This window comes from Stegodyphus dumicola, chromosome 4 (genome assembly GCF_044657685.1).
Source record: "Stegodyphus dumicola isolate Sdum_Otavi_A_Nest chromosome 4, ASM4465768v1".
NCBI classification, from domain to species: Eukaryota; Metazoa; Arthropoda; class Arachnida; order Araneae; family Eresidae; genus Stegodyphus; species Stegodyphus dumicola.
This window is the reverse complement of record NC_140771.1, coordinates 141,720,962-141,737,112: the sequence shown is the minus strand read 5'-3', so window position 1 is coordinate 141,737,112 and position 16,151 is coordinate 141,720,962. Positions and strand designations below refer to the sequence as shown.

At 33.8% G+C, this 16,151-nt stretch overlaps 1 protein-coding gene across 1 annotated transcript in view; it reads left to right on the top strand.

The window, feature by feature from the left end:
• LOC118193691 (SCY1-like protein 2) overlaps positions 1-16,151 on the top strand; it is a 104,592-nt gene that overhangs the window by 34,670 nt on the left and 53,771 nt on the right. Inside the window, exons 4-5 of the mRNA XM_085815565.1 lie at positions 11,687-11,831; positions 14,970-15,119. Coding sequence (XP_085671691.1) covers positions 11,687-11,831; positions 14,970-15,119 — 295 coding nt within the window. The remainder of the gene's footprint in view (positions 1-11,686; positions 11,832-14,969; positions 15,120-16,151) is intronic.

Genomic DNA, 16,151 nt, shown 5'->3' with positions numbered 1-16,151 from the left:
CCTATAAATTTTACAGATTCTTGACATTTTTTAAAGGTGACGTATTTTAAGCTGTGACTGTCATCAGATTTATTAGAAATGCTCAAAGCTTCTAGTTGCTGTAATTGAATCATTCATCAATTCAAATGTCGAATAAATTTCTGAAGTATTTTTAGTCTGTATCAGATTCTGTATGATATTAAATGTTTCATATGTTTCACAAATACATATATATTATATGTACACTTTTTGAAAAAAAGGAAAAAGAAGCACCATGAAGAAAGTGCCTGTTTTTATTGAAATTAAAAAGGCATAAAGCTCATATACACAGGTAATGAAACGATAAAATTTCAAAGCCATCAATTGCACATGGAATGTTGAAATCTTATAATTGTTGAAACCACATTTAGCAGCAGTTCATGCTTCTGAACATTGAGGTAAGGAGGGATAAATATTTCTAATTTCAGCTGCAAGACATTCTGCCAGGCATTTCTCAATTGTTACTCCAAATCTGTGACATTTTTATGTACCTGAATCTGGCAGTCTTCTGCATGTTTGATTGGTGAAAGTTCTGGTAATCTTACTGGCCAAGAAAGAGAATCAGCAGCTCGAAGAAGGTCCAGAGACTTATGATCCATGTGAAGTCTGGCATTACCTTGCTGGAAAAGCTTGCAGAATGGTGTGCCATGAAGGGTAAGGCAAACTGTTGCAGGATAGGATATCATCTGCATGTCGTTGAATTGCTAAAAGTTTTATGCAGGGTGGATGTCATATAAGATAGCACTACAATCACACCTGGAGTAATGGCTGTGTCCTGTAAAGCAAAGACTGACTGGGATTGCTGGCTCTGTCCCCTTCACATATGGATCTAATGGTCATCTGCTCAAAGATTGAAGCAAGCTTCATCATTGAACACTGTGCAATGCCAGTCAGCTGGCAACCATGATGATCATCTACAAACTATTCCAGACGACTCAGTCAGTGTTGTGGTGTTAAATGCAAACGTCTTAAAGGCAGCTGTGAGTACAATCCTAGATCAACCATGTGTTATAAAATAGTGGAAGATGTCATGAGTGATTATGGAAGATGCTGTAACATATGGATAGGAGGCAGTGCTAGTATCCAATATGTTATAGCCTTGGCTTGACTTGTTGACTTGTTCCGTAATCATCCGATCTTGCCTTGCATTCGTGTACTTTCACCATCTGCAGCCTTGGTTCCATCTGTGAGTACCTTGCTGGAACCATAACTGTCTGTACGGTGCAGGGGGCGGCCTATTGTTTGGTATGACAAGTCCGCTTCTCACATCCCTACTATGCGACCACATTCAAATGTCTGTAACGTCTTTGGCAGTGCTGTAAAGCATTATTGATTGTGTTTCCAGGGAACTACATTGCCGAGCACGAGAAAAGATAAACCGTTCAACAATTGTTATCATTTTATACGATGTTAGTTGCATAATAGAAATGTGTGCTATGACCGAAGTTAACACTCATTTGGCTTGGAAATTTAATCATTTGCATATTTGGTATGAAGGAATTGGCATACAAAATTTAAAGAATGTATAAGAGTCACACCACTCGCCTGCAAGAGTAGTATGTGTCTCACAAGCGAAACTGTTGTCACCCCTGATATATATGTTTTAAGACCACTGGCCAAAAAATAAAATAATAAAGTATCCCCTTCTCTTTCAAAGTCTAGGAATAGAGAATATAATGACAAAAGGAAGTAGGTGTGCTAAAATTGCCTTTTTTGTCCAGACTAACTGAGATAGGTCACTTTTTCAAACACCTGCTGGCTACAAAATAATATAGTGTTTAGCAAATGTTTGAAAATGATATACAGTCATTGCTGAATATGGAAAATGATATACAGTCATTGCTGAATATGGATTGGTAAGTGCATTGATTGACCTTGTAACAGGGCTGACGCTACACATTTTGCTGCCAGTGCAAAGTCTGTGAATCCTAAATTCTCAACGTTTTGCCACTCCTAAATTCTGCTGTCTCTAACAAGTGAATAAAAAATGTATCTATGAAGAACAAAATATAAACAGATACCAAAGCATTATCAAAGTTTAATCAAGATAAAATAATTAGAATTATCTATAAAGAAATGCAGAATAAATACATCATGGAGATTAGCAACATGGAGGGATAGTCCAGTGGGAGAAGGTGAGAACGCTGCACACTGTGTAGTAGATTCCTTGTTGTGGTTGTTCTCGAGGCGGAATGCTGTACCTCCCCGGTCGTGGACACTTAACCGACAAGACATACACAGACACTTAGCCAACACAGACACTTAGCTGACAGAACATTTAACCAACACGCACATTTAGCCAACACGAACACTTAACTGACAAGATACTTAGCAGACAGGACATTCGGCCGACACAGAGAGTTAGCCGTCCGAACCTTTAGCTACAGGACACTTAATTGTCAACACATTTAATCAACAGGACACTAAGCTGACAGTGACGTTTAGCTAACATGTACCCAATAATTATTTCAGCTTACTATCAATTACAAAATGTTTCGACTTCTTCATAAGTTCAATATTCAACTTATGAAGCAGTAAAATTCTATCAGTATCCTATCAGTAAAATTCATTTTTCGATTCTTAAAGATCTCATGTGCTTTTAATTATTGTGTTAATTTAGCATTGTTTGATATGTATCGTGCCGTTTGGTCTATATTGGCCAAATTGAAAAAGCGCTGAAATTTCTCGTCAGGGAATATGAATTAAATTTCTTAAGGAAAAAAGAATTTTTTTAGCTAAGTACGGAGGTCAGTTAATTGGATTTTAATATGATCTTCAAAAATTATCTGTAAAGCTTCTACATTTAATCAACTGGGTTCTTTTGGACACTTTCACATCATTAATAATTTTTCTTGTTTACTTAATGATATTAATTTTGCAATCTTGCTTCTCCAAATACTTTCAAATTTTTAATACCTTTATGTTTCATTACTATTTTACTCATCACATCACGTTATATTCTTTCCCTTACAAAATCATTTGGCCCCTCCCACTAATGAAATTCCCTATCAGGAAGAATCTGAATAATGCAATAAAAATTATTTTTATTCTTGAATTATACTTTGTTTATAGAAACATATATTGATGAAGGTTAGTTTAGCAAATATATTTTATTATTAAAAACAATTTTAAAAAGAGAATTTTTTTTAGACAAGCAAAGGTATAAATGCCACCATTCTTGAGATAGAAATTCTGTAACATTTTATTGACCACGCTTCTCGCTTAAAATACTTTTTTAGGTTAATGTTTACAGCACTAAATTGGTGCATAATGTTTAATTTAGAAGTAAAATAATCTTTAAGGATTTGTTTTATTCATAACTGAAGCTGCAGAAGGAGGGGACCCACATACCAAGTAGGCAGTGCAAAGCATCACATCATGAAAAGTCACCATAATGTGGTGCCATCTATCAGTGCTAGATTCAACTAGATCAGTCATATAAATAGATAATATTATGTACTATGTTTTGAAAGTCACAATGTGTAATTTTCAATATAATATCTTTTACAGTCAAAAGTCGTTAATCCGGACTCGTTGGGACTTCGGCGATTCTGGATTATCGATTTTTCCGGATTATAGATCATCAGTTTAAATCTGGTAAGATGGCATGCAGAAATTATAAAATTAAAAATATGAAACCGTAATTTATGAAATAAAGAACAGTTATGATCTAAAGGGTATCAAATTTAAAAAAAAAAAAAAAAGAGCTTAGTATTTATTTGTTTACTTTATTAAACATTTCTTTCAATGTAAGTTGTTTAAGTTGCTTCGTTTTATGTGATGATACTTTCTCTTTAATTCTATAAACAGACATAATTTCTTGTTCAGCTTCAAAGTTCTGCTGTTCAAAGTCCTATAATTGCTGTGTCGAGAATACCGACTAATTTGTCAATCGAAATTTTTTCATTTTCAATAACCTCTGTGTCACTTTCTTCACTATCGGAAGCGATTTATAATGATGAGGAATTTGATATAAAGCATATCAAAGACGGAGTACATCGATATGAAATACTACATTTAGTAAGGAATTATAAGCCAAATAAAATAAAAACATCTGCCCTGAAGATAAGGATAGTGCTGACAGATGAACTTCCAATTCATTGCGCGCCACGGCGTTTCCCCCCCTTCCCCGCCGCAGAGCAACGGGAAATTGATAAACAGATTTCGAAATGGTTAGAGAAACAAATTATATGCTTTTATCCATTTTTTGCAGCAATTCCACTTTTTGTTTGATGGACATCGAAACATACTTTTGCTTTGTAGATCCTTTGGGAGCTCCAGCAAAAGAAATTCTATTTGACATAATCGAAAGTTCAAGCTTACTTTTATAAAATTGCTCTAACAGTGTGCAAAAAATAATAAGCTGGATCCTATTTGAAGATTAAGGAACAATGCAATCTGCAACATTAACTGAAATAGATAATTAGATATTTTTAGCTTATACCGTCCGTTATACATTAAACGCACATGCGCAAACATATTATGCACACATGTTTCTATAAACGCGTATGCACAGCCGTAAAGGTCTTGCGTGCATGCGTAAACGCCTATGCGCAGAAAGTTTGTAGCTTTGAGGTCCGTATTATAGGTGTCTGAATTAATGACTTTGGACTGTATTAATGTTTTTCTTATAAAATACAACTTTTCACAATATCTGTTAAAAATGTAGAAATTTTCATTTCATTTTTTTTTTTAATTTTATTTTTTTGCCCTTTTTAATTTCTTCTCTTTCTTGTTTTTGTTTTAGCTACATAGTACTGCGCCCACCTAACAGAAGCAGATTTGGTTTATGTTATTACGGCTAAGCCAGAGGGCTATCTAGCCTAAGTAAAGGGATGCTTTCGTGGAAGACTTTCTAAGGAAAACTGGCTCGTGTACATGTTACACATGGGAAGAACCATGAAAACACCCATGCAGCCTGTCTGCTCGCGGGATTCAAAATTCAGGCCGAACTGCCAGAGTTCAGTGACTTTACTGCTTGGCCACTGCTGAGCTTAACAGAAATAGAGTGACTGTTTTACTTAATATATAACAAGTCTCTTCCAATGAAAATTGCCTTTTTAGGCTAGAACTTTATAAATGCATTCAGAAAAATGGTCACCAAAAATTTTCCCATAACCATGTAGCTAAACCAAAAATGATAAAGCAAAGGAATGAGAGAGGGGAAAAAAAAATAAAATTAATGAAAAATGAAATGAAAATTCATGTATTTTTAACAGATATTGCAAAAAGTTATATTTTATTAGAACAACATTAATATAACATATTATATTGAAAATTTCACATCGTGACTTTCAAAACATAGTACATAATATTATCTATTTACACGACTGATCTAGTTAAATCCAGCATCGACAGATAGCACCACATTACGGTGATCTTTCACGATGCGACGCTTTGCTCCACCTACTTGGTTTGTGCCCCTCTCCTTCTGCAGCTTCAGTTATGAATAAAACAAAACCTTAAAGAATATCTTCTAAATTAAACATTATGCGCCAGTTTAGTGCTGTAAACGTTAACCTAAGTAAATATTTTAACCAAGAGGCCTAGTCAATAAAATGTTACAGAATTTCTATCTCAAGAATAGTGGCATGAATTGTAAATTATAGAGGTCATAAATAATTTATGCCTTTGCTTGTCTTAAAAATTCTCTTTTTTTAATAACAGAATAAAATATATTTGCTAAACTAACCCTCACCAATATATGTTTCTATAAACAAAGTATGCTTCAAGAATAACAATATTCTTTATTTCATTATTCAAATTTTTCATGACAGGGAAAGGAAATTTCATTAGTGGGAAGAGCGAAACGATTTTGTAAGGGAAAGAATGTAACATGATGTGATGAGTAAACTAGTAATGAAACATAAAGGTATTAGAAATTTGAAAGCATTTGGAGGAGCAAGATTGGAAAATTAATATCATTAAGTAAACAAGAAAAATTATTAATGATGTAAAAGTGTTCAAAAGAACCCTTGTTGTTTGATTAAATGAAGAAGCTTTACGGATAATTTTTTAAGATCATAATAAAATGTAATTAAGTGACCTCCATATATAGCTAAAAAATTCTTTTTTCCTTTTGAAATTTAACTCATATTCCCTAACAAGAAATTTCAGCGCTTTTTCAGTTTGGCCAATATAGACCAAACAATGCTAAATTAACACAATAATTAAAAGCACGTATGAGATCTTTAAGAATCGAAAAATGAATTTTACTGATAGAGGAAAAAATAACTTAAATATTGAACTTATGGAGAAGTTGAGAAATTTTGTGATTGATAGTAAGTTTGAGTAATTATTGGGTACGTGTCAGCTAAACATTACTGTCGGCTTAGTGTTCTGTTGGCAGTTAAATGCCCCGTGGCTAAATGTTCTGACGGCTAACTCTCTGTGTCGGCCAAATGTCCTTTCTGCTAACTGTCTGTGTCAGCTAAGTGTCCTTGTCGGCTAAGTGTCTTGTCGGTTAAGTGTCCGTGTCAGCTAGATGACTTGTCGGCTAAGTGTCCGTGTTGGTTAAATGTCCTGTTGGCTAACTGGTGTCAGTTAAGTGTTCCATTGGCTAAGTGTCATGGAATCGTATCTCCCTAATGGATGTTGTGCTAGAATATTAGTGAAAGGAGCAAAACCTGTAAATCCATAAGTGAAGTTCTAGTGCTTTGTCCGTGTTTCCCTGTCCCTGGGCATTGCCTCTCCTAAATTTTAAAATTATGTCAGTCCTAATTTTTGCTGCTTGATACTCCTCTAAATCCTAAAATTTTTGCAGCTTCTAAATTCTGACACCCTACATGGCTGCACCAGTTGCACTTGCTGTGGCACCAGCTCTGTATGTAAGGGGATAGCATTTTTCTGTCTGGTCTAAAAACATATGTGAAGTTTCAGTGTTTCCATGACTGTGTATCACATTACTAGATTAAAACTTATGGTCTAAAATTTGGAATCGCCAAAGTTCTAATGATTCTGGTTCTCGGACTTTATAATATAAAAATTCGAAGCATGTTGAAACCTTTGATACTTTTGTCAATATACTGGCTTACAGCAGCAGTTATTTTCCACTGATGTTACCAGTACCTTAGAGACTCCCATTTAGGGCCTGAACTTTGTAAAATCTGCAATTAAATATATCCTCTGAGGTGAATTTGTCGGGAAAGAAGTTGAAAGCACTTTCTTTCTTGAAAACAGACCAGAGGCTTGGGAAATGATCAGGTGGGTTTCTTTGACAAATCCTGAGATAAGGGGATTATTTCCAAACTATATACAATGATCACTCAAAATGCTTATAAGAGTACATTCTATATGATGGAGAGGAGAGAACCTTTCAGAATCCAGCACACAGAATATCAACTGTTCTCCCTTTTCCCAGTTATAGGAATAACAACATAAAATATATGAACTTAGAAACATTGTACAGCTAAACACTGGGCCAGGAAACACATAATTTCACTTTACTTATATACGTGAAAATAATATTAAATACATTTTCTAGTTAACAGGCTACTAATAATATTGAGAAAGTTTATCTTTATTTTAGCAGTCATTATTTTTAACTAGTTTTTAGTCGTGTTGTTTAAAGGTGAAGACGAGATTCTTTCAAATAAAGTTCAAAATAAAGAGAGGCTGGAGGGGATTAGTAGCAATGACAACTCTTAGCCTATGAAGTGAATTATCAAGTGCTAGGTAAATTTGATTGAAAATGTTTGATAAATTTGCTCACTACATGTGCATTTTATTTCAAATCTTTGTGACATCTGACTGAACAGATCATAAGGAAAGTTCAGATAATCAAGCATGTTTTGCATTATGAGAGTCAAATAACCTTTTCTTATTACACTAAAAATATTACAACATTTTTTTTGTTATATTTATTGCATTGCCATTATGATCTAATTGTGCTACATTTATTTGAAAATTTCAGAAGTTAGCTATTAATTTTATGTTCTTGTGCTGTATTATCGTTTAAGCATTTTCATTTGCCTCTAGAATGTATTTTAAAGATTTTTTGCTACATATGTGTTAACAGGTCAAGAGTGGTTTACCTACTTTTATACAATTTTTCTTTATTTTGGGTGAAAAATGTTTAGCAATCAAGGTTTTTTACCCTGAGCTACAACCTGTCACATGAATCTAAAATTGTGTCTTGCTATGGCAGCTTTGCTGTGCACGCTTGAATTGATTCAAATAAAACTTCATTTCATGCAAATTGTAACAATAACATTTATTTGGCAATATATTATGCTCTCGTAAGAAATTGATGAAGTCAAATGCTGAAAATCAGCCAAACTGAAATCTGTGTAACTTCTCATAACAGAAACATTCAGTTTACAGGTTCAGAACTACAACATAGAGAATGAAATACTGAAACATTGAGAAATACTTACCAAATAAGGATGTTATGATGGAAATAGTAACCAAATCATAGGTAAAAGTTTTTTTTTTTTTTTTTTTTCCTTCACTGCATCAAGGTAAAGAAATAGACAACTTAGAAATAGACGCTTAACTTCTCTTTCAAGTTCACGGCTCAGGTGGTTGTATTTCCTGAGCTTTGTTATTTCACAAGATTCTTATGTGCTGCCATTTCGTTGTTTGATCCTGATTTATTGTAGATAAAATAAAAGGTATTTTTAATTTCAGCAGATAAACATGCTACAGATGTATTTATTGATGAATTTTCTATGCTGATGGCAAAAGAAAGTCTTAACTCAGAACAAGTTTTTGATACGAATGAGATTGGACTTTTGTGGTGATGTTTGCCAATTTGTGATAAGCACACCAATCCTAGAGCCTTGAAAGAAGAAAAAATGATATTTGGGATTTACAAGAATAATAAAAATTCCTGGTTCACGAAACAACTTATGTCTGAATAGTTCATAGAACATTTTGTTAAAGAGATTAAAAAGCATTGTATCAGTGTGAAGTTACCACCAAACTGCAAGATTTTATGAATGTTAGACAACTGCTCTGCACATCCAGATGCAACCATTTTTTGTGTTTTTGTCCATAATGCCATTGCCCATGTTTTGTCCCCAAATACTACACCATTGATCCAACCAGTGAACCAGGGCGTGATACACAGTATTAAATGTCACTACAAATTGAAATTTCTGAAAGAATTTCTTTCAGACCATTTTGTTTCACTTTTTGATTATTAAAAAAAAAATTGGTACTGTTCTGTTATTGGGACCGAATTCAGAAATGTATGATTGTCTGCATATGAGTATGTATGCATGTGCATATATAAGCTGATACACACATATTACATTCATATTTACATATATACAAGGAACCCAAAAAGTTCTTGCCATTTCTGATATGGCATTAGAAGAGTGAACCCCAACATAAAAATAGTTGCCGAACCTGGTGATGAAGTGGTTATGATGGAAAACTGGATATTGACCAAGAGTATAAAAGCGCATTGCATCAGTACTTCAAACACAACTTACACAGCAACTGATTGAAATTGATGCGTCAAAGGCGCTTGTTCAGAGTTGTTTGCTGTATGATTTTAAAGTGGGCCTGTCAGTAGCAGAATCAAGTCGACAAATTTGCCAGGCCTTTGGAGATCGTGTCATTAGCGAATAAATCCTAGGCAGTGGTTCCAGAAGTTCAGGTGAGAGGATATATGTCTCTTAGTGACAAGCGCCGAACGATGAGGCTCTGAGAGCAGCCATCGAGAGTGACAGTGGCCAAACATGTGGTGAGCTTACTGCATACTTCCAAGTATCTAATGAAATGAACAGATGCAAACAAGCAACAGCATGTCACTGCCTGTTTGCCATTGCTTACTCGGCACCACAATGCATCCATATTTGATCGAGTTCTCACCAGAGATGAAAAGTGGGTCCTGTATGACACACCCAGGCATTCCAGACATTGGTTGTCACCACAGGACTCTGTGCCTCACACTGCAAGACTTTCTCTCCACCCACGCAAAATCATGTTCTGTATCTGGTGGACTAGCCGCCAAGTGGTGCATTAATGAGCTCTTGCCAGTGGACCAAACCATCACGGCAGGCCTGTACTCACAGCAGTTGGAACGTGTGCATCAAACACTGATACATAAAGACCCAGCATTGGCCAGTCATGATGGTATACTCCTCCTACATGACAATGCAAGGCCTCATTTGGTTCGAGAGGCCTTGGACACCATCCAGTGACTGGGCTGGGAGACACTACCCCATCCACCATACTCCCCAGATCTTGCACTAACAAACTACCACCTTTTCCATTACCCGCACAACTATCTTCATGAGAAATCCTTCAACAACCAGCCAGACTTCAAAAAAGGCCCTCATGGACTTCTTTGTGCCCAAGACTCCTGAGTTTTATTGCAACCGGCCAGACCTCAAAAAGGCCCTCACAGACTTCTGAGTTTTACCACAATGGTATCACACAGCTAGCCACTCGTGGGCAGAAGGCACAGGGTGCCGAGGGTGATTACTTTGAGGATTAGCAGTGATTATTATTTGTTTTATGGCATTTTCTTTCTGATTGTTCAAAACGGCAAGAACTTTTCCCTTTACCTTGTACATGCATACATGAACACATGCATCCATATATACATACATTTCTTTATTCAGTCCTGATAACAGAACAGTACTAAACATTTCACTTTCAAAGACTGCATCTGTTTGTTTTCAGAATCATGGAATTCTGTTTCCCGAGCTGCAATGGTAAATGACTGGTATAACGTATGGCCATCTTCTCTGTTTATTGAAACTGGGAGCGATGACAATGAATTTTCTGGTTTTAGAGTCAGTGAAGCAAAGGTAAAGCAAGATAATTGCTTCTCTATGTAAAAGAAAGAACAAATGAGAAGGTTTTGCAAGAAGATATTGTTAAATGGATGATCTGAATCCAGCCAACACTGGCATACCAGATGATCAGTGATAAAACTATTGTTATTCTGTTTTGAACTCGACACAGCAAGAAAACGATTCCAACAATGACACGGATAGAGAATTTTATAGGTGTGAGAAAATATCTTTTAATGAAGATTTGGAGCATTGTGAAAAATACCTAAAAATTTTAGAACAGCAGATAATGACTCTATGATTAAAATTTAAAAAAAAAAAAAAAAAAAAAAAAAAAAACTTACTCTGGAGCACCCTAAAGTTTTAGTCTAAATATAATTTATCTTTTCTGACCTGAAATCTGCAAAATTCTAAAATTCGCACACCCTCTGTTCCTAAGCATTGTGGATTTCTTTCCTGCTGGTAGCATCATATTTATTGTTTGGTAGATTCCATAGACCTATGCTCAAACTATAAATTCTGGATGGGAAAAAAAGAAAACTCTGTTCTTAAAAGTGTTAAGTGTTTTGTTGGTTTACAAGTGTTTTGAAAACTTGCAACATGCACTTGCAGTAGCAATTAATTTGTGTTATGGTGCCAGGGTTTTGATGAATTTTGACATTTTTCTCCATGAACATGTAAATATAGACTTTTTACACTTTTTGCTAAAGTATTAACTTGTAAATTTTATTACTGTATAAAAAGTATAAATTTGTTTTCTGTGTGGATTGCAAATCAGTATTAGAATTTTTCTGTTTTAATTTACCTTAAGTATTTTGGAAAAACTAGATGTATAGATTTTATTAAATAATTTATAATTCACTAGTAATATTGTTTGAGTTGTGTTGCTTGCTGATAGGTGTTTTTTCCCCGTTTTCTAGAGAGAGTTTAGCTTTTGCAACTGAACCAGTTTTTGCAAGCTTGGCAAATATTTTAGGTTACCAAGAAAATATGCCAGTTCCTCCTCCAAAGTCCCTTAAAGATTTTGAGCTGTATGATGTTGAAATAAAATATGGATTTTTGCAGGTAAAATTTTAAATCCTTCCATCCCCCCTTTATGTGCCTTTTCTCTGAAAATAGTTGAAATTATACTAGATTAATATTTTGGTATGTTGTGTTAAGAGTTTAAGAACAAAGTGAATAAAGCAAAGAGAAAAATTTCTAAGCTAGAACTTTTAACCTTTTCACGACGGCGCACCTTTGTTTAAGATGCTCGTGCGGGATGGAAGGGAATCGAAGGCAGTCACCGTACAAAACGGAGGTTTTGCATCGCTAAGCTTAATTTTATAAAAAAAAAGATCAGAAAAAAAAAAATTTCACATCTAGCATCGTAATTTTTGGTATCATTTTAGATTATTACTAGAGCTTGTATATAGGTTAAATTAGCACTTAATAACGGTTTTCTCTTTATTTTACATGAAAATATACTTAAAAATTTCCTTATCATGTAAAATAATTTTTGGAAGCGCTATTCAAGTTATCCCAAAGTTTTAATTGATAAAATCCATCAATAAAGTTTAAAATTAATAAAACAACACAATAAAAACTATTTACAGTATCAAGTAACAAAATTTAAAATGAAGACTGTGGTAAATCTCGAAGCACGGAGAAGTATCACTTTCTAACTCTTTAGAAAAAGAACCATTACTCTCATCTGTGTTAGTATATGGTTCATTAACCATACAAGGGTATTTTTCCTCTAATAAATAGCGCCTTCCCGCCATAATAGACTGGAGGTGAAGCTTTCCGAAATAAAAAGAGAAGAAAAGGAAATATATCTGAATTCAGTGCAAAATTGACTGGGCTGTATAGTAACCCTAAAAGACCATACATATTAGAGGGGAAAAATAGAATAAAAAAAAAGGAATTGGATATAAATCAGACACGCGAATATTTAAATTAGCCTGCCGCGACTTACCTCTGTTTACGCCCTCCCCCATATCCTCGCTACAGTTGATGAGTAAAATGCCAAAGTCAGACAGAATATATCAAACTCAAGGTCAGGAACCTAAAACTGTGTTTATTGCAAAAGTAATGGACATAGAATGCCATCTAGTGGCCTTCAGAAAAGCGTTCCAGCTTAAAATGCGTATACGCATGACCCGTCCTCTAAATGCAACCTCTAGTGGTGCGTGGATGAGACGCCCGGCTATAAGAGATGTTCTTAGGGAATGCGTATATGGGACGCCCATCCTGAAAAGGTTAAAGACTGTTTATTGCAAGCATGTTAGTTTTAAAATTTTTTATAATGTTAGCATTAAAAGTTATGTAGTTAACTTCTGGCAGAAATGCTTTTCCTCCAGTAATTTAAAAACACATTCCTAATATTCATACAGTTATAAAAATTTATAATGTAGCTTAATATTAGTTCTGAAATTTGAGCTAAAATATATAATTTTATAGCTATTTATTGGCCATGGTCCCCAAATGAAAATATAAAAAAAAAAGTATTTATTTTTAAAATTTTACATAATACATTATTTCCTTCTCTTACTATCTGAGTGAAATAATTTATCTAAAATAATATGTGCCATTTATTTAATTTGAAAGATGACAAAAAATTGCAGCACTGGGTGGTAAATAAAATAATGTTCGGTACTTTCAAAAAGTCAAACAAATCTTCTTCCTCAAGTGCAAATGCAAAAATGAAAGGAGCAGAAACATGTTTAATTGCAAATGCATGAGTGCATTTCAAAAGAATGGCCAAATAAGATTTGCAGCCCATTTCCATTTATTTATTTTTCATCCGTTAGCCATCTACTGAAGGAAAAGCAAACAGAAAGTACCTGAAAGAAATGCAAAATTTATAGGCTTGTCTTGTTCGGTCAAAATGCATTAAGCTACAGTGGTAAGAGATACCACAGAAGATTTTGTGAAATATAGTTTTCAAGGATTAAACTACAGATTTTATTAGTTGGAAATTTTTTCCCAATGGTGGTCCCAAACCATCCACAAACATTGGCCAATACTAAGGCCAGAAGAGGTGGTCACCTTGTTATGGAGGCATCTAATAGGTGGGCCACCTTTGCCTCCTATGAGGGGAACAGACAGTTACAACTATGCCTTCTCTGGGTTTCGAGCTCAGGCCCTTTGTTATAACAGTTTGCTTCTCTAACCACTATACCGTCTGAGCAGCTTAGTAGGAAAGTAAAAGACACAAAAGTTAAACCTGTGTGAATTGCTTTGATTTTATCAAGTCTAATTGACAGAATCAATGCTATAGCTTCATCAGTTGATTTATAAAACAGATTTTTGTACATGACTAGTACTGTCTAATTATTTGCCCTTTAATCTTTCACCAGTAGTGATACATGCAAATGCATTAATCATTTTTGCTTAGCGAACAGATAAATATTTAGATTTTACATAAGGTAAAAACTTAGTGTTTGTTGTAGCAGTATATTAAATATTTTATGTAGCATAGCAATATAGATTTATAAATCTAAGTGAAGAATAAAATTGCCGGACTTAAGAAAAAGTGAAAATTTGTATTTTATGCATTTAGAGAAATTTTTATAATCATAAAGTTGTAGGATTCTCCATTGTGTATTTCTCAGTTGAAAGTGAAGAATCTGAAGAACTAGTAAGTGAATAATCGCTTAAGTTCGTGAGATAGAAAACAACAAGTAAGAAGGGTGAAATAACCCTTTAGTTTTCCAACTAAAGTTTAACAGAGCTCCGTCTTGGAATTATACAATAAAGTCGACACTTGGGCTTGAACTTAAGAGACTAAGAATTAAACTAAAGTAATCTTAATTAAAGAGATATAGCCGAGGCTAACTGTTAGTAATATTAACATAATTCTTACAAAGTCATATATTTCAATTATGTAATATGTTTGCTACATAATTGAAATAAGTGAAGCATTTTAAGTAGTTATTTAAACACATTCAAAATTGTACTGGTGCATATTTAACTGAATTATTATAATTGAATATAATGCAGCCATTCTCCTTAAAGTCCTTAATAAACATATTTATTTCTTTGCTAAGAACCTTTTTGCAGGTGTATGTATTGCTTGATGAGAATTATAAAATGAGCAAAATATTGTTTTATGTCTGTAGTTGCAATCTTTATTCTTGACCTCATGAGTTTCAGCCTTTTTTAATTTTATTATGTTTTAATCTTTTCTTAAGCACTTATTTTGTTTATTTTGTCCCTTAGCTAACAGAAGGCTTAGCATTTTTACATAATGATGTGAAAATGATACATGGAAATATAAATCCAGAGTCAATATTAGTAAACAGAAATGGAGCTTGGAAACTTGCAGGTTTTGATTTCAGCACGCAGTTCTCAAATAGTACAGATTCTCAGGTCAGTTATTTAGTTTATTGAGATGTTAGGTATGTTTCTCAAGATGTTTATTATGCATTAAAAAGTTGATTATCCTTTTTTGTGTTTGTTTTAATACATTAAATATGAATGCAATTTGAATATATCAGATATAGCCCAAAAGGGTAATTTGCCCAGAAGGGCCATTAATTTCGTTTTGTGTTGATTCACTATAAATGGCGAATCACTTTTTAAATTGTTGCCACCAAATATTATATCCCTGTATTATATTTAAAGAAATTAAATAATGGAGAATCGGCATAAATGTATGTATGTTTTTCGCATTGTGATAAAACAATGGTACCCAGAGCTATCAAATTTTACCATATGTCTACCCGAATATGGGCATCTGGAATCCCAAATTTGGAATTTGTTTTATTATCTATTTTGCAAAGCATTTATGAGTTTTGGATTACGAAACTCGATGATTTCAAAGCGAGCAGTGGCAACACTGTACCAAAGAAAAAAAAAAAAAAAAACATTTTTATCTTCAGCATTCAGCATGCGAGACTGTCTATCGGAAATTATAAAGATATGCTCTTTTTAATATTTTGTTATATTGCTGTTGAATTGAATTTTATGGTTTAAGTGTGAAAAACATGATATTTAATAAATAAAGGTAACCTACAAAACCTTTGGGCATAATATAAAATCTGAAAGCTTTCAGATTTTTTTTATTAGCTACTTAAATTATGTTTATTAAATTAATCAAATTCTTTTTTAATTATCTGCCAAAAATTTGCTATTTTTTTATTGTCGATTTGAAAAGAAACCACTGTGCATAATTATATTCCAAACATTTTTTTGCTGTTAAGGACAAGTTTGGCAAAAAATCTTTAACCCAAGTTAAGTTGTACGGCAATTATAGCATATAAATTGCTTGTGTAATCATATTTTATGTAATATTTATAAACAATTTATATGGCAGTAATGGTGTGATATACGTGAAAACATGATATGACACATAAGGGAACGTCGCAGGCATTGCATGCTCAATATCTGACCCACCAGAAT